This window comes from Bufo gargarizans, chromosome 6 (genome assembly GCF_014858855.1).
Source record: "Bufo gargarizans isolate SCDJY-AF-19 chromosome 6, ASM1485885v1, whole genome shotgun sequence".
In the NCBI taxonomy this organism is placed as follows: domain Eukaryota; kingdom Metazoa; phylum Chordata; class Amphibia; order Anura; family Bufonidae; genus Bufo; species Bufo gargarizans.
The window spans coordinates 367827997-367854851 of NC_058085.1; the positions used below are offsets into that span (position 1 = coordinate 367827997).

Here is a 26855-nt window from a genome sequence, read left to right on the forward strand (position 1 = left end):
TTTTTTTTTTCTTAGATGTAGAGAGCGGAGTTTGTCATTTAGCAAATACGGAAGCCGGTCTGTTAGATGTAGCAGAGCGTAGTGTCATATTTTTTTTCTAGGTGTAGCAGAACAGAGTTTATGGTGACATGTACAGACGTAGCAGCGGTGGTTTTGACCGCTGTCATATCGCAAGGTGTTTTACATGGGACTGCATGGACAGTGCATAATATTTAGCACAATGCACAAAGGAAACAGCTCAATGACAAATCCAACTCTGCTACATCATTTTTGCGGCTTCCGCGCTAATTATTGCATGCAGATATGATTATGGCCGCGTCTTCATGCCCCCCACCATGTATGGCCGCCTGAGGAGGCCGCGGTCTCATGTTGCCTGTGCACTGTGCTGTCTTCCTGCTCCCTCCCTCTCCCTCCCTGGCTGTCTCGTCCGTCCTCCCTCCCTCCCTCTCTCTCCCTCCCTCCTTCCCTGGCTGTCTCGTCCTCCCCTCCCTCTCTCTCACTCCCTCCTTCCCTGGCTGTCTCGTCCTCCCCTCCCTCTCTCTCACTCCCTCCTTCCCTGGCTGTCTCGTCCTCCCCTCCTTTTTCAGACTTATGGCCCGGAAGAAAACCCAACCCTGCAGGAAGCAGAAAGTCCTCCTCTATCTGTCTGGATCCCCCACCCCCTCCATCAGAAATCTGCCTCTCCCCCTCCCCAGCCTGTGCAGAGGAGAGGGGGCGACCCCCCAAGAAGAGACCAAGAGAGGAGGCGCAAAGTGTCAGAGGCAACAGGAGGGGAACCAGGGTGAGGAGGAAGCAAAAGGGAGACGCAGAGACAGAAGTGACAGCTCCAGACAGATGTGTTCACACGCGGATAATTATAGACACTCGTACACACACGCCGCCGGGGCAGGTACACGCTGCAGTGACAGCTCCAAACACACACGCCCGCCCGTGTCAACATGTGGCCACTGACAGCGCCACAAACAAATAGCCTGACAGGTAGAGGGGCGACTGACGGGGAAGACTGACAGCTGATGCGTCTGGCACTGACGACTGAACGGGCAGGCGGTGGAAACCTGGCCAAGAAGAGACGAGAAAGCACAGACTGGCACGGGCAGACGGAAACGCGCTGCAAATGTGATGGCGGGCACCGACAGACAATGAGACGCGTAGAGGCGGACGAGACGCATCGAGACATGTGGGCAGACCGAGACAGGGGGACAGCAGCAGCAGATAAAGATGGTAGACGGGCACCGAAACGCGTAGGCGAGACCGGCAGTGAACATGATGCTTGTCAGACGGGCAAGCGGGTGCTTTGATGTGGGGTGGGCAGGCAAACAGGTGCTGGCAATGTGGGGTGGGGAAGCAGGGAAGGCAGGCAAACTGGGTCGTGGTTCACTGAGGCAGGGAGGTAAGTGGGTGCTGGTAATTTGGGGTAGGCACGAGAGCACTTGCTGGAAATGTGGGGTAAGTAGACAGGTTCTGGGGAAGCGGGGAAATAATGTACGGAAGATAGGCAAGCGAGTGCTGGTAATGTGGGGTAGACGAGCAGGAAGGTAATAAAGGGCAGGGGACATGCATGTATACTGGGGTGGGTAGGCAAGCAGGTGTGGTGGCGGTGGGAAGGCAGGCAGACCGGGTCTGGGGCATGCAGGCCAGTGCTGGTAATGTGGGGTAGGCACAAGAGCACTTGCTGGAAATGTGGGGTAAGTAGACAGGTTCTGGGGAAGCGGGAAAAGCAGGCAAAACTGGGTCTTGGTTTACTAGGGGAAGCAGGTAAGTGCTGGAAATGGGGTGCAAGCAAGCGGGCGCTGGTGATAAAGGGCAGGCAGCTAGTATAGTGAGGCAAGCAAGGGTACTGCATGTATAGTGGGCGAGTGGGTAGGCAAGCAGGTGCCCGTGGAAGCAGTAAGGGAAGCAAACTGGGCCTTGTTTTAATGGGGCAGGAAGGCAAGCAGGTGCTGGTAAGGTGGGGTAGGCAGGCAAACCCGGGCTTGGCTTAATAAAGCAGGCAGGCAAGTGCTGGAAATGTGGGGCAGACATGCGAGCAGGAGCCGGGAATGTACGGAAGATAGGCAAGCGGGTGCTGGTAATGTGGGGTAGACGAGCAGGAAGGTAATAAAGGGCAGGGGACATGCATGTATACTGGGGTGGGTAGGCAAGCAGGTGTGGTGGCGGGGGGAAGGCAGGCAGACCGGGTCTGGGGCATGCAGGCCAGTGCTGGTAATGTGGGGTAGACAGGGTAGCAAGGAAAGCAGGCGAGGTGTGCAAGCAATCAGGGGCTGGTTAATGGTGTATGCAGGCAAGTAAGTGGTGGTGATGTGGGGCTGGTAATTCCCAGCAGGTGCTGGGAATGTTGGGTGGACAGTTACTGGCAGGTCAGTTGTTGCGTGTATAGCAGGATCAGAAGGCAAGCGGATGCAGGTAACGAGCAGGACGCATGAACGGGACCGGCAGGCATATGTAAGTTATGTGGGGAATGCAAGCAAGTGCTGGGGGTGCGAGGAAGACGGTCAGGCAGACCCTGGTTATAGGACTCGGGCAGGTAAGCAATTGTTGGCGTCTGTTGGGCAAGCAAGCAGAGGCTGGTAGGTCAGGGCAGACAGGTAAGAAGGCAAGCAATGAAGGACATGAAGGTAAGTCACCAGTAATACAGGTCAGTATTAGGAAACGTGAGGCAGGAATGTAGGTACTGGTCTAGTGTGCCAGGTAATGGGCAGCAGTAATGCAGACCGTGCAGCCAGCGCTGTATTGTGGGGCGGGCAGGCAGGCCGGTAAGTGATGGCGGCAGGCAGAAACTGTAAGTCTGAGAAAACGACCGAGAACTGGAAATGTAATATAATATGTAGGGCAAATAGAGCGACCGGCACTGCACACGGGGCATTTACTTATTTTTTCCCTCCTCAAAGGCACCTTAAAATTAAGACAACGTGACAACACACAGACAATTAGATACCATGCAACAGGAGACAGACATCTAGATACAATATGACAACACACTAGACAGGCACCTAGATACAACGTGACAAGACAGACAGATGTCTAGATACAACGTGACAACACACAAGACAGACAGATATCTAGATACAACGTGACAACACAGAAGAGACAGATATCTAGATACAACGTGACAACACAGAAGAGAGACAGATATCTAGATACAACGTGACAACACACAAGACAGACAGATGTCTAGATACAACGTGACAACACAGAAGAGAGACAGATATCTAGATACAACGTGACAACACAGAAGAGAGACAGATAGCTAGATACAACGTGACAACACAAAAGAGAGACAGATGTCTAGATACGCGACAACACACAAGACAGACAGATGTCTAGATACAACACACAAGACAGACAGATGTCTAGATACAACGTGACAACACAGAAGACAGACAGTTGTCTAGATACGCGACAACACACAAGACAGACAGATATCTAGATACAACGTGACAACACACAAGACAGACAGATGTCTAGATACAAAACACAAGACAGAGATCTAGTTACAACATGGACAAGCTGCTATATACATGACAATACTTAAGACAAATGACACAGACAAACAGGCTACAAGATACAGTGTGACAACACACAGCTGCACAGATACAACAGGATGTAGTAATACAGAAACAACATGCAGACAGATGCACAGATACAATGTGAGAACACACAGACAGATACAGTACACACATATATGACAACGCACAGATGGACAGAGGCATACATACTATATGAGAACACACAGACTGATGTGTAGACAACATGCAGATGGACAGATGCATGGATACAATGTGACAACACAAAAAGGGGCAGGTGCTTAGCTGCAGTGTGACAACTCAGTTACAGTCATGGATACAATGTGATAACACAGACAGACAAGAATCTAAAAAAATATGGCAATACACAGGCGGACAGATTCATAAATACAGCCTGACAACACAGGCGGACAGATCCAGAAATACAGCCTGACAACACAGGTGGACAGATCCAGAAATACAGCCTGACAACACAGGAGGACAGATCCAGAAATACAGTCTGACGACACAGGCGGACAGATCCAGAAATACAGCCTGACGACACAGGAGGACAGATCCAGAAATACAGCCTGACGACACAGGAGGACAGAACCAGAAATACAGCCTGACGACACAGGAGGACAGATCCAGAAATACAGCCTGACAACCCAGGAGGACAGATCCAGAAATACAGCCTGACGACACAGGCGGACAGATCCAGAAATACAGCCTGACGACACAGGCGGACAGATCCAGAAATACAACCTGACAACCCAGGAGGACAGATCCAGAAATACAGCCTGACAACCCAGGAGGACAGATCCAGAAATACAGCCTGACGACACAGGCGGACAGATCCAGAAATACAGCCTGACGACACAGGAGGACAGATCCAGAAATACAGCCTGACGACACAGGCGGACAGATCCAGAAATACAGCCTGACGACACAGGAGGACAGATCCAGAAATACAGCCTGACAACACAGGAGGACAGATCCAGAAATACAGCCTGACAACACAGGAGGACAGATCCAGAAATACAGCCTGACAACACAGGCGGACAGATCCAGAAATACAGCCTGACAACCCAGGCGGACAGATCCAGAAATACAGCCTGACGACACAGGCGGACAGATCCAGAAATACAGCCTGACGACACAGGAGGACAGATCCAGAAATACAGTCTGACGACACAGGCAGACAGATCCAGAAATACAGCCTGACAACCCAGGCGGACAGATCCAGAAATACAGCCTGACAACCCAGGTGGTCAGATATGGTTCACAATGTGACAACACAGAGGAAGATGAGTAGACACACTGTGACAACACACAGCAGATAGACGACTAGACACAATGCGTCAACACAGACTGAAAAATCTTATAGATTGTAACATTGTATTTATTGTACTGTGCACTACTACTACTGATATACTGTACGCTGTCACCCGAAGCAGTTGGCAGATCAGGCCTCTGTCTACAGTAAGTGTTGGTAGACTGGTGGCTTTTTGTCTGGCCTCTATTTGTTTCAAGTGTATGTGAAAATAATGTGGTAATAGTTTAAAGTGAATTTCTGTCACCGGACAGCTCTGATTATTGTATTAATATATCCTCAGAACAGTATATTTGAAACAATACACAGCTCCAAATCCCCTGCACAAAGTTACGTGATACGGGTCTGGCTATCTGTATCCACCACTAGAGGGAGCTCACTGCATACTGTATATACAAGGAACTCATTGATGTCGGAATACAGTGAGCTCCCTCTAGTGGTGAATGCAGGTAACCAGAACTTTACCATGTAACTCTATGTATGTGCAGGGAATTTGGAGATCTCCATCAGAAACCTAAGCCCCTATACTAATATAGAAAGAAGTTAATCCACTCAAAAACTTTTATCTATAAACTAGCGGTCATGTGTTGACCTTCCCTTTAAGGCCTCATGCACACGACAGTATTTTTTTGCCGTCCGCAAAAAGGGGTTCCGTTGTTCCCTTATCCGTGTCCGTTTTTGTTTCCGTGTGTCTTCCTTGGTTTTTGGAGGATCTCCAGACATGAAGGAAATAAAAAAAAAAAATCTAAGTCAAGTTTGCCATGCAAATGATAGGAAAAAAACGGACGCGGATGACAATCTTTTGTGGCTCCGCGTTTTTTCACGCACCTATTTACTTGAATGGGTCCGCAAACTGTTTTCCGTGAAAAAAATAGGACAGGTTATATTTTTTAGACAGACTAAAACCACGGACGTGGACGCGGATGACAAACGGTGCATTAGCCGAGTTTTCAACTGACCCATTGAAAGTCAATAGGTCCGCAGAAAATCAGTATTCTATGCAGTTGTTCCGCTAAACAGAAAATCTAGGCCCATATGTCTGGTATTGTGAAGAGATGGCAAAGAGACTGTCAGACTAGCAGATGAGCCACAAGTGGGAGAATTGTGTTTGGTTAATACTAGTGACTGAAATGTACTGATAGAAATAAGATCATTATTATAGTAGTTATATTCTTGTACATAGGAGGCAGTATTATAGTAGTTATATTCTTGTACATAGGGGGCAGTATTATAGTAGTTATATTCCTGTATATAGGAGCCAGTATTATAGTAGTTATATTCTAGTACATAGGAGGCAGTATTATAGTAGTTATATTCTTGTACATAGGAGCAGTATTATAGTAGTTATATTCTTGTACATAGGAGCAGTATTATAGTAGTTATATTCTTGTACATAGGAGGCAGTATTATAGTAGTTATATTCCTGTACATAGGAGGCAGTATTATAGTAGATATAGTCTTGTACATAGGAGCAGTATTATAGTAGTTATATTCTTGTACATAGGAGCAGTATTATAGTAGTTATAGTCTTGTACATAGGAGCAGTATTATAGTAGTTATATTCCTGTACATAGGAGCAGTATTATAGTAGTTATTTTCTTGTACATAGGAGCAGTATTATAGTAGTTATATTCTTGTACATAGGAGGCAGTATTATAGTAGTTATATTCTTGTACATAGGAGGCAGTATTATAGAAGTTATATTCTTGTACATAGGAGCAGTATTATAGTAGTTATATTCTTGTACACAGGAGCAGTATTATAGTAGTTATATTCTTGTACATAGGAGGCAGTATTATAGTAGTTATATTCTTGTACATAGGAGGCAGTATTATAGTAGTTATATTCTTGTACACAGGAGCAGTATTATAGTCGTTATATTCTTGTACATAGGAGCAGTATTATAGTAGTTATATTCTTGTACATAGGAGGCAGTATTATAGTAGTTATATTCTTGCACATAGGAGCAGTATTATAGTCGTTATATTCTTGTACATAGGAGCAGTATTATAGTAGTTATATTCTTGTACATAAGAGGCAGTATTATAGTAGTTATATCCTTGTACATAGGGGCAGTATTATAGTAGTTATATTCTTGTACATAAGAGGCAGTATTATAGTAGTTATATCCTTGTACATAGGGGCAGTATTATAGTAGTTATATTCTTGTACATAGGAGGCAGTATTATAGTAGTTATATTCTTGTACATAGGGGCAGTATTATAGTAGTTATATTCTTGTACATAGGAGGCAGTATTATAGTAGTTATATTCTTGTACATAGGGGCAGTATTATAGTAGTTATATTCTTGTACATAGGAGGCAGTATTATAGTAGTTATATTCTTGTACACAGGAGCAGTATTATAGTAGTTATATTCCTGTACATAGGAGCAGTATTATAGTAGTTATATTCTTGTATATAGGAGGTAGTATTATAGTAGTTATATTCTTGTCCATAGGAGCAGTATTATAGTAGTTATATTCTTGTATATAGGAGGTAGTATTATAGTAGTTATATTCTTGTACATAGGAGCAGTATTATAGTAGTTATATTCTTGTACATAGGAGGCAGTATTATAGTAGTTATATTCTTGTATATAGGAGCAGTATTATAGTAGTTATATCCTTGTACATAGGAGCAGTATTATAGTAGTTATATTCTTGTACATAGGAGGCAGTATTATAGTAGTTATATTCTTGTACATAGGAGGCAGTATTATAGTAGTTATATTCTTGTACATAAGAGCAGTATTATAGTAGTTATATCCTTGTACATAGGAGGCAGTATTATAGTAGTTATATTCTTATACATAGGAGGCAGTATTATAGTAGTTATATTCTTGTACATAGGAGGTAGTATTATAGTAGTTATATTCTTGTATATAGGAGCAGTATTACAGTAGTTATATTCTTGTACATAGGAGTAGTATTATAGTAGTTATATTCTTTTACATAGGAGGCAGTATTATAGTAGTTATATTCTTGTACATAGGAGCAGTATTATAGTAGTTATATTCTTTTACATAGGAGGCAGTATTATAGTAGTTATATTCTTGTACAAAGGAGCAGTATTATAGTAGTTATATTCTTGTACATGGGAGTAGTATTATAGTAGTTATATTCTTGTACATAGGAGCAGTATTATAGTAGTTATATTCTTGTACATAGGAGCAGTATTATAGTAGTTATAGTCTTGTACATAGGAGCAGTATTATAATAGTTTATTCTATGCTCACCCACGCGTTCACATCTCTACATGCCAACAAATATTTGCATGTCACATTTTAGAGACCATCCCATTAAATTTTGATTTCATGACATTCTTACCCGCTCTTTTCCCTCTCAGCCTCATGATGGCGTCGGACCTCGGTAGCAGCCTGACCTCTATAGACTGGCTCCCGCAGCTGACCATCCAGGCTGCTATGAAAGGGTCACAGCAGGGCAGCGGAGGAAGAAAAGGACCTGGATCTCCCACTGACCCCAACGCCATGTTAACTAAGGAGGAGGCGGCGGCACACCGTGATGGAAAACCCCCTTATAGTTATGCCAATCTCATCCAGTATGCAATAAACTCTGCACCTGCCAGGAGGATGACCCTCAGTGAGATCTATCGCTGGATCTGTGACAACTTCCCCTATTACCGCAATGCCGGTGTAGGGTGGAAGGTAATCACACCTCTCTGTATAATGCTCTCCATCGTTATATCAAAAGTATAAATTATCTATGTATTTTTTTATCACAATGTTATAATGTTATTTCTTTTTTGCAGAACTCAATCCGCCACAACCTGTCACTAAATAAATGTTTCAGGAAAGTGCCGCGTCCCAGAGACGACCCGGGAAAGGTGAGCTATGATGACTCTTATAGAGATATACAGGTCCTTCTAAAAAAAATTAGCATATTGTGATAAAGTTCATTATTTTCTGTAATGTACTGATAAACATTAGACTTTCATATATTTTAGATTCATTACACACAACTGAAGTAGTTCAAGCCTTTTATTGTTTTAATATTGATGATTTTGGCCACAGCTCATGAAAACCCAAATTCCTATCTAAAAAAATTAGCATATTTCATCCGACCAATAAAAGAAAAGTGTTTTTAATACAAAAAAAGTCAACCTTCAAATAATTATGTTCAGTTCTGCACTCAATACTTGGTCGGGAATCCTTTTGCAGAAATGACTGCTTCAATGCGGCGTGGCATGGAGGCAATCAGCCTGTGGCACTGCTGAGGTGTTATGGAGGCCCAGGAGGCTTCAATGCGGCGTGGCATGGAGGCAATCAGCCTGTGGCACTGCTGAGGTGTTATGGAGGCCCAGGAGGCTTCAATGCGGCGTGGCATGGAGGCAATCAGCCTGTGGCACTGCTGAGGTGTTATGGAGGCCCAGGAGGCTTCAATGCGGCGTGGCATGGAGGCAATCAGCCTGTGGCACTGCTGAGGTGTTATGGAGGCCCAGGAGGCTTCAATGCGGCGTGGCATGGAGGCAATCAGCCTGTGGCACTGCTGAGGTGTTATGGAGGCCCAGGAGGCTTCGATAGCGGCCTTAAGCTCATCCAGAGTGTTGGGTCTTGCGTCTCTCAACTTTCTCTTCCCAATATCCCACAGATTCTCTATGGGGTTCAGGTCAGGAGAGTTGGCAGGCCAATTGAGCCCAGTAATACCATGGTCAGTAAACCATTTACCAGTGGTTTTGGCGCTGTGAGCAGGTGCCAGGTCGTGCTGAAAAATGACATCTTCATCTCCATAAAGCTTTTCAGCAGATGGAAGCATGAAGTGCTCCAAAATCTCCTGATAGCGGCTGCATTGACCCTGCCCTTGATAAAACACAGTGGACCAACACCAGCAGCTGACATGGCACCCCAGACCATCACTGACTGTGGGGACTTGACACTGGACTTCAGGCATTTTGGCATTTCCCTCTCCCCAGTCTTCCTCCAGACTCTGGCACCTTGATTTCCGAATGACATGCAACAGTCCAGTGCTGCTTCTCTGTAGCCCAGGTCAGGCGCTTCTGCCGCTGTTTCTGGGGAATGCGGCACCTGTAGCCCATTTCCTGCACACGCCTGTACACGGGGGCTCTGGATGTTTCTACTCCAGACTCAGTCCACTGCTTCCGCAGGTCCCCCAAGGTCTGGAATCGGTCCTTCTCCACAATCTTCCTCAGGGTCCGGTCACCTCTTCTCGTTGTGCAGCGTTTTCTGCCACACTTTTTCCTTCCCACAGACTTCCCACTGAGGGGCCTTGATACAGCGCTCTGGGAACAGCCTATTCCTTCAGAAATGTCTTTCTGTGTCTTACCCTCTTGCTTGAGGGTGTCAATGATGGCCTTCTGGACAGCAGTCAGGTCGGCAGTCTTACCCATGATTGCGGTTTTGAGTAATGAACCAGGCTGGGAGTTTTTAAAAGCCTCAGGAATCTTTTGCGGGTGTTTAGAGTTAATTAGCTGATTCAGATGATTAGGTTAATAGCTCGTTTAGAGAACCTTTTCATGATATGCTAATTTTTTTAGATAGGAATTTGGGTTTTCATGAGCTGTATGCCAAAATCATCAATATTAAAACAATAAAAGGCTTGAACTACTTCAGTTGTGTGTAATGAATCTAAAATATATGAAAGTCTAATGTTTATCAGTACATTACAGAAAATAATGAACTTTATCACAATATGCTAATTTTTTTAGAAGGACCTGTATATATATATATATATATATATATATATATATATATATATATATATATATATATCCATAGAAAAGGTCAGGCAGCCCTCCCTTCACATGCAGCTGTAGCTGTAAGGTGCCCGCGGTGGTCCCTCGATTCAGGACGGAAGACAACAAAGAAAATCCGCAGCACTCCTTGAAGTATAAAAAATGTGTAGTTTATTCACACATGTCGAAATTTGACAACAATTCGGTTCTTTCACAGAAACTTTCTCAAGTCAGGTGAACATAAAGTGCATAAGTGCAAGTATAAATACATCATCACATTGTTACCCATTACTTCATCAACCGATGCCACCGCAGTGCACTCCGCTTCTAGGACACGTTACAATTCATTCATTAACTCCACGGCTCAATGTGTTTCCTCATAATTTCCATATCGATGGTGATTATTCATCATCATGATAGGTGTATAAAAGTGCATATAATAAAGTGCAAAGTGCAATATAAATCCTAAATACTATAATACCTTGCTGGGAATTTATGTAATGGAAAAGGAGGAGATGGCGTCTTAACTTCTATGGAGGCACGCCGCGACTCCGCGTCTATTCCTCCTCAGTGCGCATGTGTCAGTCCTTCCCCCCTTACGACGCAGTGTATAACCACCGTGCGTTACCCGTAGGCGGAGACCCAGCGTCGTGACGTCCGATCAGCTGCGTCAGCGCCTACCACGCGCAACATGCGCGCGCCAGTGTGCTGCAACAGTCACCCGCGCCACGTCACAGGTCTATTCCGCCATTTTTCATTAGGGAACTCGTTTGGGCAATACCTTACGCGTCTCTTTCTCCTTCTGTTCCGTGTTACCTAAATTATCACCCAGCTAAGGTAAACCCCCGAATTATAAATTCAAACAATACAAATATGCAAACACATCGCATTAGGACGTGGATAAATCCCTGTAACCTCCATTGGGTCCACCCCATACAGCATGCTAGATACATCAGAGCATAGGCACTACAGAGGGGTATTAACTGACCATCCCTCCTGTCACCCTAAATTCGTGATATATGTGTTATGGTGTCCTTGCAAAATGCTCTATGTGGGCGAAACCACATGCGACACGAAAACCAGGTTAAATAACCACAGACAATCCATCAGGAATAAAAGAAGAGCTTTGCCGGTGTCGAAAAAAAATTTGGAAAAAAATCATAAGGAAAATGACCTGAGATTTATGATCTTGGATCATGTAAAACCATTAGCGAGAGGAGGAGATCGATTAACCATTCTTAAGAAAACTGAGCTTAGGTGGATTTTTCGGTTGGATACTCTGAAACCCAAAGGGTTAAATGTCGAATTTAGGGTGACAGGAGGGATGGTCAGTTAATACCCCTCTGTAGTGCCTATGCTCTGATGTATCTAGCATGCTGTATGGGGTGGACCCAATGGAGGTTACAGGGATTTATCCACGTCCTAATGCGATGTGTTTGCATATTTGTATTGTTTGAATTTATAATTCGGGGGTTTACCTTAGCTGGGTGATAATTTAGGTAACACGGAACAGAAGGAGAAAGAGACGCGTAAGGTATTGCCCAAACGAGTTCCCTAATGAAAAATGGCGGAATAGACCTGTGACGTGGCGCGGGTGACTGTTGCAGCACACTGGCGCGCGCATGTTGCGCGTGGTAGGCGCTGACGCAGCTGATCGGACGTCACGACGCTGGGTCTCCGCCTACGGGTAACGCACGGTGGTTATACACTGCGTCGTAAGGGGGGAAGGACTGACACATGCGCACTGAGGAGGAATAGACGCGGAGTCGCGGCGTGCCTCCATAGAAGTTAAGACGCCATCTCCTCCTTTTCCATTACATACATTCCCAGCAAGGTATTATAGTATTTAGGGTTTATATTGCACTTTGCACTTTATTATATGCACTTTTATACACCTATCATGACTATGAATAATCACCATCGATATGGAAATTATGAGGAAACACATTGAGCTGTGGAGTTAATGAATGAATTGTAACGTGTCCTAGAAGCGGAGTGCACGGCGGTGGCATCGGTTGATGAAGTAATGGGTAACAATGTGATGATGTATTTATACTTGCACTTATGCACTTTATGTTCACCTGACTTGAGAAAGTTTCTGTGAAAGAACCGAAACGTTGTCAAATTTCGACATGTGTGAATAAACTACACATTTTTTATACTTCAAGGAGTGCTGCGGATTTTCTTTGTTTATATATATATATATATAGTAATAGAAGACGATAAGCAGCACACAAAAAAAAAATCTAAATGCTAAAAATTTGAAAAAAAAAATAAAAATTCAAAAATGCAATCCCTCTCAAGTACAAGGATCCAACAGATTAAAAAAAAAGAAATTAAGAGAAAGCACTCCAATATATATACAGCGCTGCCCATAATTATTCATACCCCTGGAAAATTTTGACATAAAGTTACTTTTATTCAACCAGCGAGTAATTTTTTTACGGGAAATGACATAGGTGTCTCCCAAAAGATAAAAAGACGATGTACAAGAGGCATTATTGTGGGGGGGGAAAACATTTCTCAGCTTTTATTTACATTTGAGCAAAAAGTGTCCAGTCCAAAATTATTCATACCCTTCACAAACTGTCACATTCTGTGGGGAAATCTAAAGTTCTATACCATTCCAAATAGTCCAAGCTGTTCTAAAGCCTCCTAATTACCCTGATTAATTGGGAACAGCTGTTTTAATCAACTCAACCGGTGAAAACCAGCAGCTCTCTGCAGTTGGTTTGTGGACAGTCATGGCTAAGACAAAGGAGCTCAGTGAGGACCTGCGGCTGCGCATTGTGGCTGCTCACAAGTCAGGAAAAGGCTACAATGTTTCTAAATGTTTTCAAGTTCCTGTGGCTACAGTGCAAAGTATTATTAAAAAATACAAGATGTTCTGCCCTGTGGAAAATCTCAGAGGACGTGGTCGGAAGCCAAAAGTGACACCTGTGCTGCCAGGAGGATAGTTAGAGAGGTGAAGAAGAATCCAAGGATCACCACCAAGGCCATTCTGGTGAATCTGGGCTCTGCTGGTGGCAATGTCTCAAGGCGGACAATCCAACGGACACTGCACACTGCTGGGTTCCACGGATGCAGACCAGGCACACAAAAGCTCGCTTGGCCTTTGCAAAAGCTCATCTGGACAAAGAAGAAGACTTCTGGTCTTCTGTGTTATGGTCAGATGAAACAAAAATTGAATTGTTTGGTCACAATGATGTTTCCTTCATTTGGCGTAAAAAAGGAGAAGCCTTCAACCCAAAGAACACCATCCCCACTGTCAAACATGGTGGTGGGAACCTAATGCTTTGGGGGTGTTTTTCAGCCAATGGACCAGGGAACCTAATCACAGTAAAGGGCACCATGAAAAAAGAGCAATACATGAGGATTCTCACTGACAACATCGGGCAGTCTGCAGAGATACGTGGCCTTGGGCACCAGTGGACATTTCAGCATGACAATGACCCAAAACACACAGCAAAAGTGGTGAAGAAATGGTTAGCAGACAACAACATTAACGTTTCGGAGTGGCCCAGCCAGAGTCCAGACTGGAATCCAATTGAGAATCTGTGGAGGAGCTGAAGATCAGGGTGATGGCGAGAAGACCCTCCAACCTGGAAGATGTGTAGCTCATTGCTAAAGGTGAATGGGCAAAAATACCTGTGGAGACAAAGAGCTGGTCTGCAATTATAGGAAGCGTCTGATCGCTGTAATAGCCAATAAAGGCTTTTCTATTATTGAGAAGGGTAGGAATAATTTTGGACTGGACACTTTTTGCTCAAATGTAAATAAAAGCTGCGAAATGTTTTTCCCCCCCACAATAATGCCTCTTGTACATCGTCTTATTATCTTTTGGGAGACGCCTATGTCATTTCCCGTCAGAAAATGACTTGCTGGTTGAATAAAAGTAACTTTGAGTCAAAATTTGCCATGAATAATTATGGGCAGCACTGTATAAACACAAACACACCTCATACTAATGGAAAGAATGTCCATGATTTTATTTTTCTTGGAAATAACACCCCCTAATGCTCTTTTTTTTTTAGATCCAGTGACCAACCGGGCTCTCCATGGGTAAGCTAGGTGGAGGCTTCCACCTAGCAGTGAGCCTGGTGACATCACCATCACTAATGGGCAGAGCTAAAGGTCAGAGCTAAAGCCCGCCCATCAGTGCTGGTGACGTCATCGGGAACAGTGCTAGGAGAAAGCCTCCCCGCCTAGCTGTGCAGGGCCAGGGAGAGCATCGGAGCATGAAATACTTTGATTCTCATGTCAGAGGGGCTGAATGGGAGAATACGGGGATATGGCCGGGTTCAGCTCTGAACCCAGACAACCCCTTTAAAAGGGTTTTCCTAGATTTTACTCCTTTGAGCCCGGGAAGTTTTTTCCATTGCACCCGGCTCCCCCGATCTGCGCGCTTCCTGGTTTCTGTGCCTCCAGATGCACCTCAGATGACCACAGCATCTGAATGGTTAAAAGCCCACAGTCAGCATTACCACCGATCGCGGACATTCCACATCGCCTTACAAAATATAGTAACTGTACTTGTTATCACACTGTGTCGTCAATAGCCTAGGAAAAGCTGCACGAAGGCCGAGGCACTCACAGCAGCGCCGCTGTCTTCTCAAACAGCAGATTGCCCGGGGTCCCGGGTGTCGGATCTCCACCGATCAGATACTGAAGACCTATCCAGAGGATACGTCATCAGTATTAAAATCCCAGAAAAACCCCTTTAAAGTTTACTGTCCACCAATACCCCTGTCAGTGACATCTACATCTGTTATCTACAGTACTGTGATAAAAAATACATATGTTTATCTTTGGCACCTAATTTCCAGGGATCGTACTGGATGATTGACAGCTGTCCCAAAGAAGATGTAGCCCTCCCCCGCAGAAAGCGTCCACACCTCGACGATGAGGTAAGCAGACACCTGTCATGGCAGCATCACTACATATTACATTAAGGAATTGCACTGTGAGCGATATACCTAATAAAATGGTACTGAAGTAATTGCAGTCTTTACTTCAAGATGACTTCAAGGGTAAGGGCTGAAGGGAAGACTAATTCCAGCCACTGCCCTGCATTTATGGCAGCCTGTACAAACAAGACCAGACAGTATGTCTATGGTCAGCAATACACAGAATGTCTCCCAGTCATATAATGTAATGATTTCTATGCACAGCTCTCCCAGGACTCCCCCGAACCGGAGGTCAATAAAAGCCCCATGAGTTCCACCAGTGATGTGTCCTTACCTACAGAAAACACTCAAGGTCATCACATGGAGGGCAACTCAACCCTCCCCAGCTACAGCCAGGTAAGTTACCAAGAGCAATGTGTAACACAGACTGTAATCAGCACTCAGCACCGACTACAAGAATATAACTACTATAATACTGCTCCTATGTACAAGAATATAACTACTATAATACTGCTCCTATATACAAGAATATAACTACTATAATACTGCCTCCTATGTACAAGAATATAACTACTGTAATACTGCTCCTATGTACAAGAATATAACTACTATAATACTGCTCCTATGTACAAGAATATAACTACTATAATACTGCCTCCTATGTACAAGAATATAACTACTATAATACTGCCTCCTATGTACAAGAATATAACTACTATAATACTGCTCCTATGTACAAGAATATAACTATGTATCTGCTCCTATGTATATACTACTATAATACTGCCTCCTATGTACAAGAATATAACTACTATAATACTGCCTCCTATATACAAGAATATAACTACTATAATACTGCCCCTATGTACAAGAATATAACTACTATAATACTGCTCCTATGTACAAGAATATAACTACTATAATACTGCCTCCTATGTACAAGAATATAACTACTATAATACTGCTCCTATGTACAAGAATATAACTACTATAATACTGCCTCCTATGTACAGGAATATAACTACTATAATACTGCTCCTATGTACAAGAATATAACAACTATAATACTGCTCCTATGTACAAGAATATAACTACTATAATACTGCTCCTATGTACAAGAATATAACTACTATAATACTGCCTCCTATATACAAGAATATAACTACTATAATACTGCCCCTATGTACAAGAATATAACTACTATAATACTGCTCCTATGTACAAGAATATAACTACTATAATACTGCTCCTATGTACAAGAATATAACTACTATAATACTGCCCCTATGTACAAGAATATAACTACTATAATACTGCCTCCTATGTACAAGAATATAACTACTATAATACTGCCTCCTATGTACAAGAATATAACTAATATAATACTGCTCCTATGTACAAGAATATAACTACTATAATACTGCCTCCTATATACAAGAATATAACTACTATAATACTGCCCCTATGTACAAGAATATAACTACTATAATACTGCCTCCTATGTACAAGAATATAACTACTATAATACTGCCTCCTATGTACAAGAATATAACTACTATAATACTGCCTCCTATGTACAAGAATATAACTACTATAATACTGCTCCTATGTACAAGAATATAACTACTATAATACTGCCTCCTATGTACAAGAATATAACTACTATAATACTGCTCCTATGTACAAGAATATAACTACTATAATACTGCTCCTATGTACAAGAATATAACTACTATAATACTGTACAAGAATATAACTACTATAATACTGCCCCTATGTACAAGAATATAACTACTATAATACTGCTCCTATGTACAAGAATATAACAACTATAATACTGCTCCTATGTACAAGAATATAACTACTATAATACTGCTCCTATGTACAAGAATATAACTACTATAATACTGCCTCCTATGTACAAGAATATAACTACTATAATACTGCCTCCTATGTACAAGAATATAACTACTATAATACTGCCCCTATATACAAGAATATAACTACTATAATACTGCCCCTATGTACAAGAATATAACTACTATAATACTGCTCCTATGTACAAGAATATAACTACTATAATACTGCTCCTATGTACAAGAATATAACAACTATTTGCTCTAAATTATGCCCCCTTATTGTCCTCAGTTAGGAAGCAGCTGCACTCTATTAAACTGCCGTTTATTTCTTGGTGTGGGAAGAGGAACTACCTCAAGACCTTTATAGCTCCTAAATTTTTGTACCTTCTGCAGGTGTTGCCTATCTGGCTGCCGCACTCATTTTTTGTAGACATCTGCAGAGTTTTCTCCCTCTTTTTGTGGGGAAGTAAACCCTCCAGAATTGCTTATTCGGTGCTGACCAGAGAGAGTAGGTTTGGCGGCTTTGGTCTGCCCGACATACGTTCCTACTATGTGGCCTTTCAACTATTTAGAGGTCTATCCCTCCTCAATAGCACTTATAGTGCTCCATATGTGTGTCTTGAGCGCTCCCTGCTCTCCACTAGAATGAAGCGGATTCTCTGGGGGCTGTCCCCTTGTTCTCCGGGTAGTTCCTATTTGCCACTCCTATGGAAGGGTATGTTTGTTGAGTGGGCCAAGCAGTTTAAGGATAGAACACTTGAGTTTCCCATACCGGGTACTCCGCTTTCCTCTTTACAGTTTTATGTCCATCCGGAAGCTGAGAAGCCCTCAGGTATCTGGCCTCTTTTGGCCGAGATCCCTTTAAGTGAGATCCGGTCCCCGGATGGGTCCCTGGATTGGTCCACGGTCTTGAATGACCCTAAAGTCAAAAAAGCTTCCTTCCTGCAGAGTTTTGCCCTGCAGAAGGAGATTAAGATGATTAAGCTACCACCCCCCACCACCTCTGGTACCCCCTCTTGGCTGTCTAGGAGACTATCAGATGCCCGTAGGATCCCTAAACCGCTGTCTACCATATATAAGGAGTTACTCTCAGCCTCCCCTCCTGAGCTACATTTCCTTTCTTCATGGGAAAGGGAATTGTCCATCCACCTTACAGACCCGGAAAGGGCTTTTGTCCTTACGCACTCTCACGGCTTTAGCCGCTGTATTAAGGTACAAGAAAACTCGTATAAGCTGCTTACGAGATGGTACAAGTCCCCGGAGTTTTTGCATAGGCTTAACGCAGATTTCCCAAGTGAGTGCTGGAGGTGTAGAAAAGACGTAGGCTCTCTGTCACACATTTGGTGGCACTGTGAAAAGATTAAAGCGTTCTGGACCAGTATAGAAGCTCTGATAAATGAGGTGTGTGCTCAGCAGGTTAAGCTGGATCCTAAACTGATCCTGCTTTGGTGCCCTAATGACTCGCTTTCCCCCTGTAGATCTGATCTTCCTACTATGCTCATCACGGCGGCGAGACTGCTCATCCCGCTGCTTTGGAAGGATACTGAACCTCCCACTGTTTCGATGTGGAGGGATAAGGTGGATCAGATCTACAGGTTTGAAGAGCTGGCCCACTGGGAATCTGGCACGCGTTCCCGCTTTCTGAAAATCTGGTCGCCCTGGAAGACATATAGGAAGTTCCCCTGACGGAGTTGGGGAAAACTCCCCTACCCCCCCCCCCCCCTTCCTTTCCCTTCTTTCCCTCTCTTTTCCTCTTATTTGTGTTATATTAGATTTTTATTGTCTGTCACATTTGATGTATCATTTTGTACACAATGTGTTGCACTGACATGCATTTGTGGTCACGTCCATGGCTGATTTGTGACTATGCCTTACCAGTGATGCTACGATGGTTTGTGATTGATTGATCTGCCTTACTCTTTGAATAAAAATAAATTTGGTTAAGAATATAACAACTATAATACTGCTCCTATGTACAAGAATATAACTACTATAATACTGCTCCTATGTACAAGAATATAACTACTATAATACTGCCTCCTATATACAAGAATATAACTACTATAATACTGCCCCTATGTACAAGAATATAACTACTATAATACTGCCTCCTATATACAAGAATATAACTACTATAATACTGCCCCTATGTACAAGAATATAACTACTATAATACTGCTCCTATGTACAAGAATATAACTACTATAATACTGCCTCCTATATACAAGAATATAACTACTATAATACTGCCCCTATGTACAAGAATATAACTACTATAATACTGCTCCTATGTACAAGAATATAACTACAATAATACTGCTCCTATGTACAAGAATATAACTACTATAATACTGCTCCTATGTACAAGAATATAACTACTATAATACTGCTCCTATGTACAAGAATATAACTACTATAATACTGCTCCTATGTACAAGAATATACCTACTATAATACTGCCTCCTATGTACAAGAATATAACTACAATAATACTGCTGCTATGTATAGAAGTATAAATACTTGAGGCTACTATCTGATCTGACAGACAATTGATTTCTTAGCTGTGTCTTTCCCGCCTTGTGTATAGCAGTAGTAGGATATGAATGTCTTGGTTGCTCTGGCCGTTGCCATGGTAATAAGTGCCCCCCCCTCTCTGTCTTGCAGGCTGCCTCTGCTCATATGCCAACAGACTCCCGGACTTCATCCTACAACAACAGCGACTGCTACAAGTTTTCCTTCTCGGAGATCCCCGACCTCAGCTGTTCCTTCCGCAGCCTATACCGTACATTGCAGGGTAAACAGGGTGAGAATGGAGGGGGGGGGGGGGCGCAGGAACGTGGGCGGAACGGATACACAGAACCCGTCATACAGCGGCTATCGCTTCATAAATTATGCAAATTAATCATTGTACATTTTAAAATCCTGCAACTTTGTAACGCAGTTTGTTTGAAATTCTCGTCATTTTCAACATCTCTGCTCGCCGTCAATGAATAGGGGTGTTCAAGTTTACATGCACTGCAATGGGACGACTGCATCCAGCTGTCATGACACTACAACTCTCAGCCACTGGGTAACTTGGCATGCTAGGGGTTGTAGTTCTACAACAGCAGGAGGGAGGCAGGTGGCGCACTACTAGTCTTGGCCCTTCTATATAGCAGGGATGCCCAACCTGCGGCCCTCCAGCTGTTGCAAAACTACAACTCCCAGCATGCCCAGACAGCCTACAGCAAAGCATGATGGGAGTTATAGTTCTACAACAGCTGGAGGGACGCGGGTTGAGCATCCCTGCTATATAGTCCGGAGATTAGCCATATTGGGTCTGACTGTAAACAACAAATGTTCCCTCTTCGCTGAAAGCAAGCAGAGATCTTGAAAATAACCCAAGTATGTTAGGATTTGGCCGGCAGATAGTGATTCTTCATCTCTCCATCCAGGGCTGTCACCTCTCCCCACTGACGTACAGCCGCCATCGTCAAGCTGCTGCATGTACCAGCAGAATTCGGGGGAGTCCTCCTCGCTGCACCCCCACAACGTCCCCACCATGAACGCGCCCTCCTCTTCTCACCATCAAAGCCAGCACCAGCAGCCGCCCTACCTGCCCTCCCAGCAAATGCCTCGCCCCCCTGCCACCGGGATGTCTATGGGTACGTTCTGTCTGTGAAGTCTGCCATTACTAGATCCATTGTCTTGGCAGAAGAGCTTGCAATTACTTTCTTCTCCCCCCCCAGGACTTCCCAGTGACTGGTGCTCCAACATAGACTCCTTAAAGGAAAGCTTCAAAATGGTCAGCAATTTGGACTGGTCAAACGTGGATCTGTCCCAGTTCTCAGGTAATCCTGCAATTAAGAGGGGGGGTAATATCTGGGAATGATGCTCGTGGGTCCCCCTACTGGAGAGCGAAGGAAGTAACGTTTGTAAGAAGTAGTCATAATGTATAGTACAAGGGGGCAACTGTCTGATCATTTAGAAACAACATAGCGATACATTTCGCCTTGCCCCCTAGTCCCATCCAGAACTACACTCGCAGCAGAACTCTGAATGCAGCTTTGGGTGTGACTGGAGTATAAAATATATTTGACGTGTGATTTAAAGGGGCACTCTTATTAATTGATCTCTCCTCTGGCCAGACCTGATGGAGAGTCTACGTCAGGCAGAACTGAAGAACTGGAGCCTGGATCAGCACCACATCGCCAGCTTGTGCGACTCCTTAAGTCACCTGCTCAGTCACACCGGACTCCTGCCTCCCGGCTCCTCACATGGACAAGCGGCGTCCTGCCAGGCTCAGTGCCTGCCCCCCACCACCAGCAGCGCCTGCGCACTCCAGGGGGCAAAGCCAGGTCATACCATGGCAGGTAGGCATGATGGGGGGGGGATCTCAGCAGCTGCACCCCCCGGATTATACCATCATGATTGTAAAAAAAAAAAAATCAGACATCATATAGTACCGCCCTGTACCTCACACGGATCCAGAGATCTCCCCCGTCATTGCTCAAATTGCTCTACTACCTTTTATTTCAAGCTGACAGCTTAGAGGGGCGTGTCCTTGCTCAGGGAGTGTGTCCTTTCCGTTGCAGAGGGTGTTAGTTGAAGGATACAACCGAGCACGTGCTTCCATCTCAGTGAGCAGGACAGAGAAACTAGACAAGGGACAGACAGCAGGTGGCACTGTGCGGGCAGAATGCAGGGAATAGTAACTCTACAAGGGGTTTTTCTATTTTATTTTTTTATTAGGCAGGACGCAGGGGGTATTGTAAAATAAGAAGAAAAAAGAAAACAAGAAAAACTTACCTTTAGGCTACATTCACACGTCAGTATTTTTCTATATCCCGAATTTCGGTCCATTTTTTGCGGATCCCTTGTTCCTGAAAATGTTTCCGTATGTCATCCGCAAAAAACGGAAACATGTATAAATTTCACAAAGCAAAGTTGTTTGGATTTCTTTGAAAAAAAAAAAAAAAAAGTGAATAAGTGATTTCTGTGGCAGGATTTAATTTCCAGGAACGGATTCCGCATAAAACGGATGACATACGTAATGACATCCGAATGTCATCCGTTTTTTGCGGAACCATTGACTTTGTATTGTACCAAGATCCGATTTTTGCGGAAAAGAATAGGACAAGTTTTATATTTAATCGGACATGCGGAACGAAACAACGGAAACGGACAGCACACATTGTGTTGTCCGATTTTTTTCAGGACCCATTGAAAATGAATGGGTCCAGATCTGGTCCTGATCTGTTCCGCAAAAAACGGAACAGATCAGGAAAGAAAAAACGGACGTGTGAATGGACCCTTAAAATGTCTCCGCTGCCCCTGGCTGGGCTCGCCATGGTCATTTGGCACTCAACGCTGACCTGACGCTGCAGCCAGTCGCTGGCCTCAGCGGTCGCATGCCCTTCATGCATCTGACTTGCTGCAGCGGTCATGTGAACATGACGTCATCACTGCAGGAACAGCGGGGGTTGCAGTGGGACATTTTTTTTTTGTAGGATTGGAGAACCCCTTTAACTCTGCGCAGGCGATTTGGAGGACAACAATGATCGGGAACCCTTTAAAAGAATTATATAAAACATGGCCGCTCGCTTTCACATACGGTATTACGGATCTGATCTATTCATGAAGCTGCAATACCGGACACAACCTCTGGACAGGTGTGGCGCTGTTTTTGGAAGAAAGCAGCCATATTTTTCTAATTCTGTACAACCCCTTTAAGATGGAAGATGACTTTTTTTTTGGGAACCCCCCCAGATTTACACATATATCTCCCTGGACGGGTAGTGTATGTATTCTAGCGATTATTTATGACGGGTTTTCTTTCTTTTTACCCTCAGTTACCTCCTACGGGCAGAACCAGCAGCTTCCGGCATCCTGTGGTCACAATTTCATTGCACCCCCTGGGTTTCCCATTCAAACCCAGGCCCCCCCAACATACAGCCAACAAGGTGAGGCCTGCGGGGAAATAAATGCAATCGTCCAGATGAGGGTCTGTGTATCAGGGAAATTAAAGGGGATGTCCAAGGGGGAGGTCACTACGGATGTTTAGCTATGCTGGCTGATAGGACTGCAGACTCCAGCTTAGCTGCATTGTCTACTGGAGACTAAGGTAGACTGAAATGCACACCTGCAGCTTTGTGCCCCTAATGCTTTACTCTGCAGCTCTGCTCCTTTAGTACAGGGCCATGTTCAATGACTTCGGTTTTAGCAGCACTGTCTATCAGTCTGAAACCAACCCCCTTTCTCATATTAGGCTGAGCCTTCAGCTTTGGGCCCCCAACACTTTACACAGCAGCTCCATTAGGGCATGGCAGTGAACAGACTACAGATTCAGCTGCATTGTTTGAGGTAGTATAAAATATGCCCATTAGCTGAGCTCTGTGCCCCCAATGCTTTATACTGCAGCTCTGCTTCATTAGGATGGAGCCACGGTCAAGGACTTTAGGTGAAACGTCCATTGGTATCTGAGCCATTAGCGTTGGGTCCCCAATGCTTTAGGGCTCATGCACACAAACGTGTTTTGCTTCCGTTTCCGTTCCGTTTTTTTTATAGGTCCGTATGCGTAACCATTCATTTCAACTGGGCTTTAAAAAAACAAACAAAAAAAAAAAAGGAAAAAGTGTGCATTCCGTGTCCGTATGTCCGTTCCGCAAAAAATATAGAACATGTCCTATTCTTGTCCATATTGCGGAAAAGGACAGGCATTGTTACAATGGATCAGCACAAAAAAAAAACGGATGCAACACGGATTTTTTTGCAGATCCGTGTTTTGCGGACCGCAAAATACATACCGTCATGTGCATGAGCCCTGCATTGTCTATTGGTGTCTATGGTCGTCGGAAATCCACCTCTCATCTCTTGGCTGCGCCTAACATCTGTGGTCTCCCCTATACTTTACACTGCAGCTTTATTAGTAGGCAGTAAATGTATAGACAGCTGAAAAAGGGTCTCGATTATAATAAAACATGGGTGATTTCTTCCAGAAACAGCGCCACCCTTACCCATGAGGTGTGTCTGGTATTGCAGCCCACACACTAGCCAGAGCTGTGGCTAGGTGGCGCCGCGCTTCTGTGATATGGCGGCTGGAAGCTTGGTAACAATTATAAACTAAGCAGGGATAAACTGGAATCGCCATTACGATGGGGAGGGGGTTGTAGTTTTCTAAACTTCTTCCTGAAGTGTTCACCGATCCTTTTCCAACCCACAGGTCGCCATTCTCAACGCCCTATGTATCCGCCAACTCGCCAGGTACTCCGTTATCCGCCCAGCGAAGAAATACAAGACGACTTTGATTGGGACTCTATCGCTTAAAGACTCTGCACTGCAAAACCCCAGGCGGAATGCAAAAGAAATCAAGGCGAGGGTTAAATCCTCCCTCCACGTGTATAGATATATATAAATATATAAATGTATATCTTCGCCCGACAATCAGGGCCAATGGGCCCCTCACTGGATAAGGAGACAATTCATGAAGACCCTTCCCACACACAGACTCTTCAACCTCTCCCTCTGTGACACTGACGAGTAAGAGAAACGGCGAGGACGGCGACTTCCTCCGACCGCCTAGTATTTCCCAGTGCCAAGGTGATCCGGTGTTACCGTGGGAGAGGGCATTCCGTGTGTCTCTGGGGAGCGGAAGGCTGGGTGGCCACTCCACCCAAGGCCAACTTATTTATAAAGCGTACACCTATTGCACAGCACAAAGTGTTAACCAAGGAGTCTGCAGCCATCTTGGACTTGAGACGTTGGTGAGATTTCCTACAGACTTTCCCCCAGTCTCTGGACAGAGCCCTATCCCAAAATCCCGGAAACAACTGTTCGCAAAGCCGCGCGATTGTCCTTCCTCTTTGTATTGCTACAGTTTCATGTTAGATGTCTCTTATGGTTTAACCGTTTTGTTGTGAAGTTCATTGCTGTAGTGGTATGTGGCACTGAGTGGACCCTACAACGCCATGCGTGGCTTCATGGTTTGCGCACCACAAAAACAAGGCTTTTTTTTTTCTGTATAATAACTCCCTCCAGCACTTCTTGTTTTGGGGCGAATTCCAGGGTTGGGTTCCATCTTGGATCGTCACAGGACTGGCAATGATGGTTCCCGGGCACGCAAGTCACGGTAGACTTGTCTAGTATGGAGCTAATCTCAGAAGACAAAGACCACCACAGTGATGAGTAGTTCAGGATCGGAGAATCCATGGCTGGTTGATGGGCACAGTCTACTAGTCAATGATTATCCTGGCCACATGTGGGCACAGTCCACTAATCAATGGTTATCCTGGTCATAGTGGACACACTCCACTAGTCAATGATTATCCTGGTCATAGTGGACACAGTCCAGTAGTCAATGGTTTTTCTGATCATATATGGACACAATATACTAGTCAATGGTTATCCAGATTATGTGTGGGCACAGTCCACTAGTCAATGGCGATCCTGGTCATGTGGGCACAGTCCACTAGTCAATGGTAATCCTGGTCATGTGAGCACAGTCCACTAGTCAATGGCGATCCTGGTCATGTGAGCACAGTCCACTAGTCAATGGTTATCCAGATTATGTGTGGGCAAAGTCCACTAGTCAATGGCGATCTTGGTCATGTGGGCACAGTCCACTAGTCAATGGCGATCCTGGTCATATGAGCATAGTCCACTAGTCAATGGTTATCCAGATTATGTGTGGGCACAGTCTACTAGTCAATGGCGATCCTGGTCATGTGGGCACAGTCCACTAGTCAATGGTTATCCAGATTATGTGTGGGCAAAGTCCACTAGTCAATGGCAATCTTGGTCATGTGGGCACAGTCCACTAGTCAATGGCGATCTTGGTCATGTGGGCACAGTCCACTAGTCAATGGCGATCTTGGTCATGTGGGCACAGTCCACTAGTCAATGGCGATCTTGGTCATGTGGGCACAGTCCACTAGTTAATGGCGATCTTGGTCATGTGTGGGCACAGTCCACTAGTTAATGGCGATCTTGGTCATGTGTGGGCACAGTCCACTAGTTAATGGCGATCTTGGTCATGTGTGGGCACAGTCCACTAGTTAATGGCGATCTTGGTCATGTGTGGGCACAGTCTACTAGTTATAAAAATCAGACGGTTTAAATCTTGATGGGCCTTGGCCACTCAATAGTCATTTTACTTGTTTAAAAGACTTGAAGAGCACTGGTCAATCAATGTCTTGCTGTTAACCAGGTGTTAACCACCGAATGGCCAGTAGCATAGTTTCGAAGGGAGTGTATACAGGGTCATCTTCAGGCAGACCACATCATTGTATTATAAGTACTCTTCAGTATAAATCGATGCATTATACAAGGTAGCAGATCAGTATTCGGCTTTGACTTGGAAAGAGGTTTAGGGCATCCTGGTTGGTGAGTGTTCTTCTTCCCGGCAGATCGGTCAGTGCCCTGGTGTTACAGGATATGGTTCAGATCAATGAGCGCCGTGGAGTGTCACGCTGGTGTCGGTACTGGAACGGTGTGTAAAGTGTCCCCCACGTTCTCTTTAAAATTCAATTTCAATAAGTTTGTCCCAAAGGGTTCTTAATTTTATT

The 26855-nt window shown here is 44.3% G+C and overlaps 1 protein-coding gene across 4 annotated transcripts; it reads left to right on the plus strand.

The window, feature by feature from the left end:
• The first annotated feature begins 569 nt into the window (after nucleotides 1-569).
• FOXJ2 (forkhead box J2) lies at nucleotides 570-25093 on the plus strand. 4 transcript variants are annotated; one of them, XM_044297618.1, is made up of 11 exons: nucleotides 570-781; nucleotides 8184-8502; nucleotides 8607-8681; nucleotides 15374-15454; nucleotides 15719-15850; nucleotides 19978-20116; nucleotides 20748-20957; nucleotides 21042-21143; nucleotides 21441-21665; nucleotides 23145-23255; nucleotides 24515-25093. In XM_044297618.1, the coding sequence occupies exons 2-11, from the start codon at nucleotides 8188-8190 to the stop codon at nucleotides 24616-24618; spliced, it is 1494 nt and encodes a 497-aa protein (XP_044153553.1). In that variant the 5' UTR covers nucleotides 570-781; nucleotides 8184-8187; the 3' UTR covers nucleotides 24619-25093. The 4 variants fall into 4 exon arrangements, with proteins under 4 accessions (XP_044153553.1, XP_044153551.1, XP_044153552.1 ...); XM_044297616.1 differs by lacking the exon at nucleotides 570-781 and adding an exon at nucleotides 799-1241; XM_044297617.1 differs by lacking the exon at nucleotides 570-781 and adding an exon at nucleotides 799-1241 and having other exon boundaries at nucleotides 19978-20107.
• Nucleotides 25094-26855: the final 1762 nt, after the last annotated feature.

What these genes read in the sequence shown, in the direction of transcription:
- FOXJ2 (XM_044297616.1), top strand. Translation starts at nt 1,219, where the DNA reads ATGGTAGACGGGCACCGAAACGC. An exon ending in GTAGACGGGCACCGAAACGC is followed by an intron (nt 1,242 to 8,183) that starts GTAGGCGAGACC and finishes TTTCCCTCTCAG; the next exon opens with CCTCATGATGGCGTCGGACC. An exon ending in GGATCTGTCCCAGTTCTCAG is followed by an intron (nt 21,144 to 21,440) that starts GTAATCCTGCAA and finishes TCCTCTGGCCAG; the next exon opens with ACCTGATGGAGAGTCTACGT.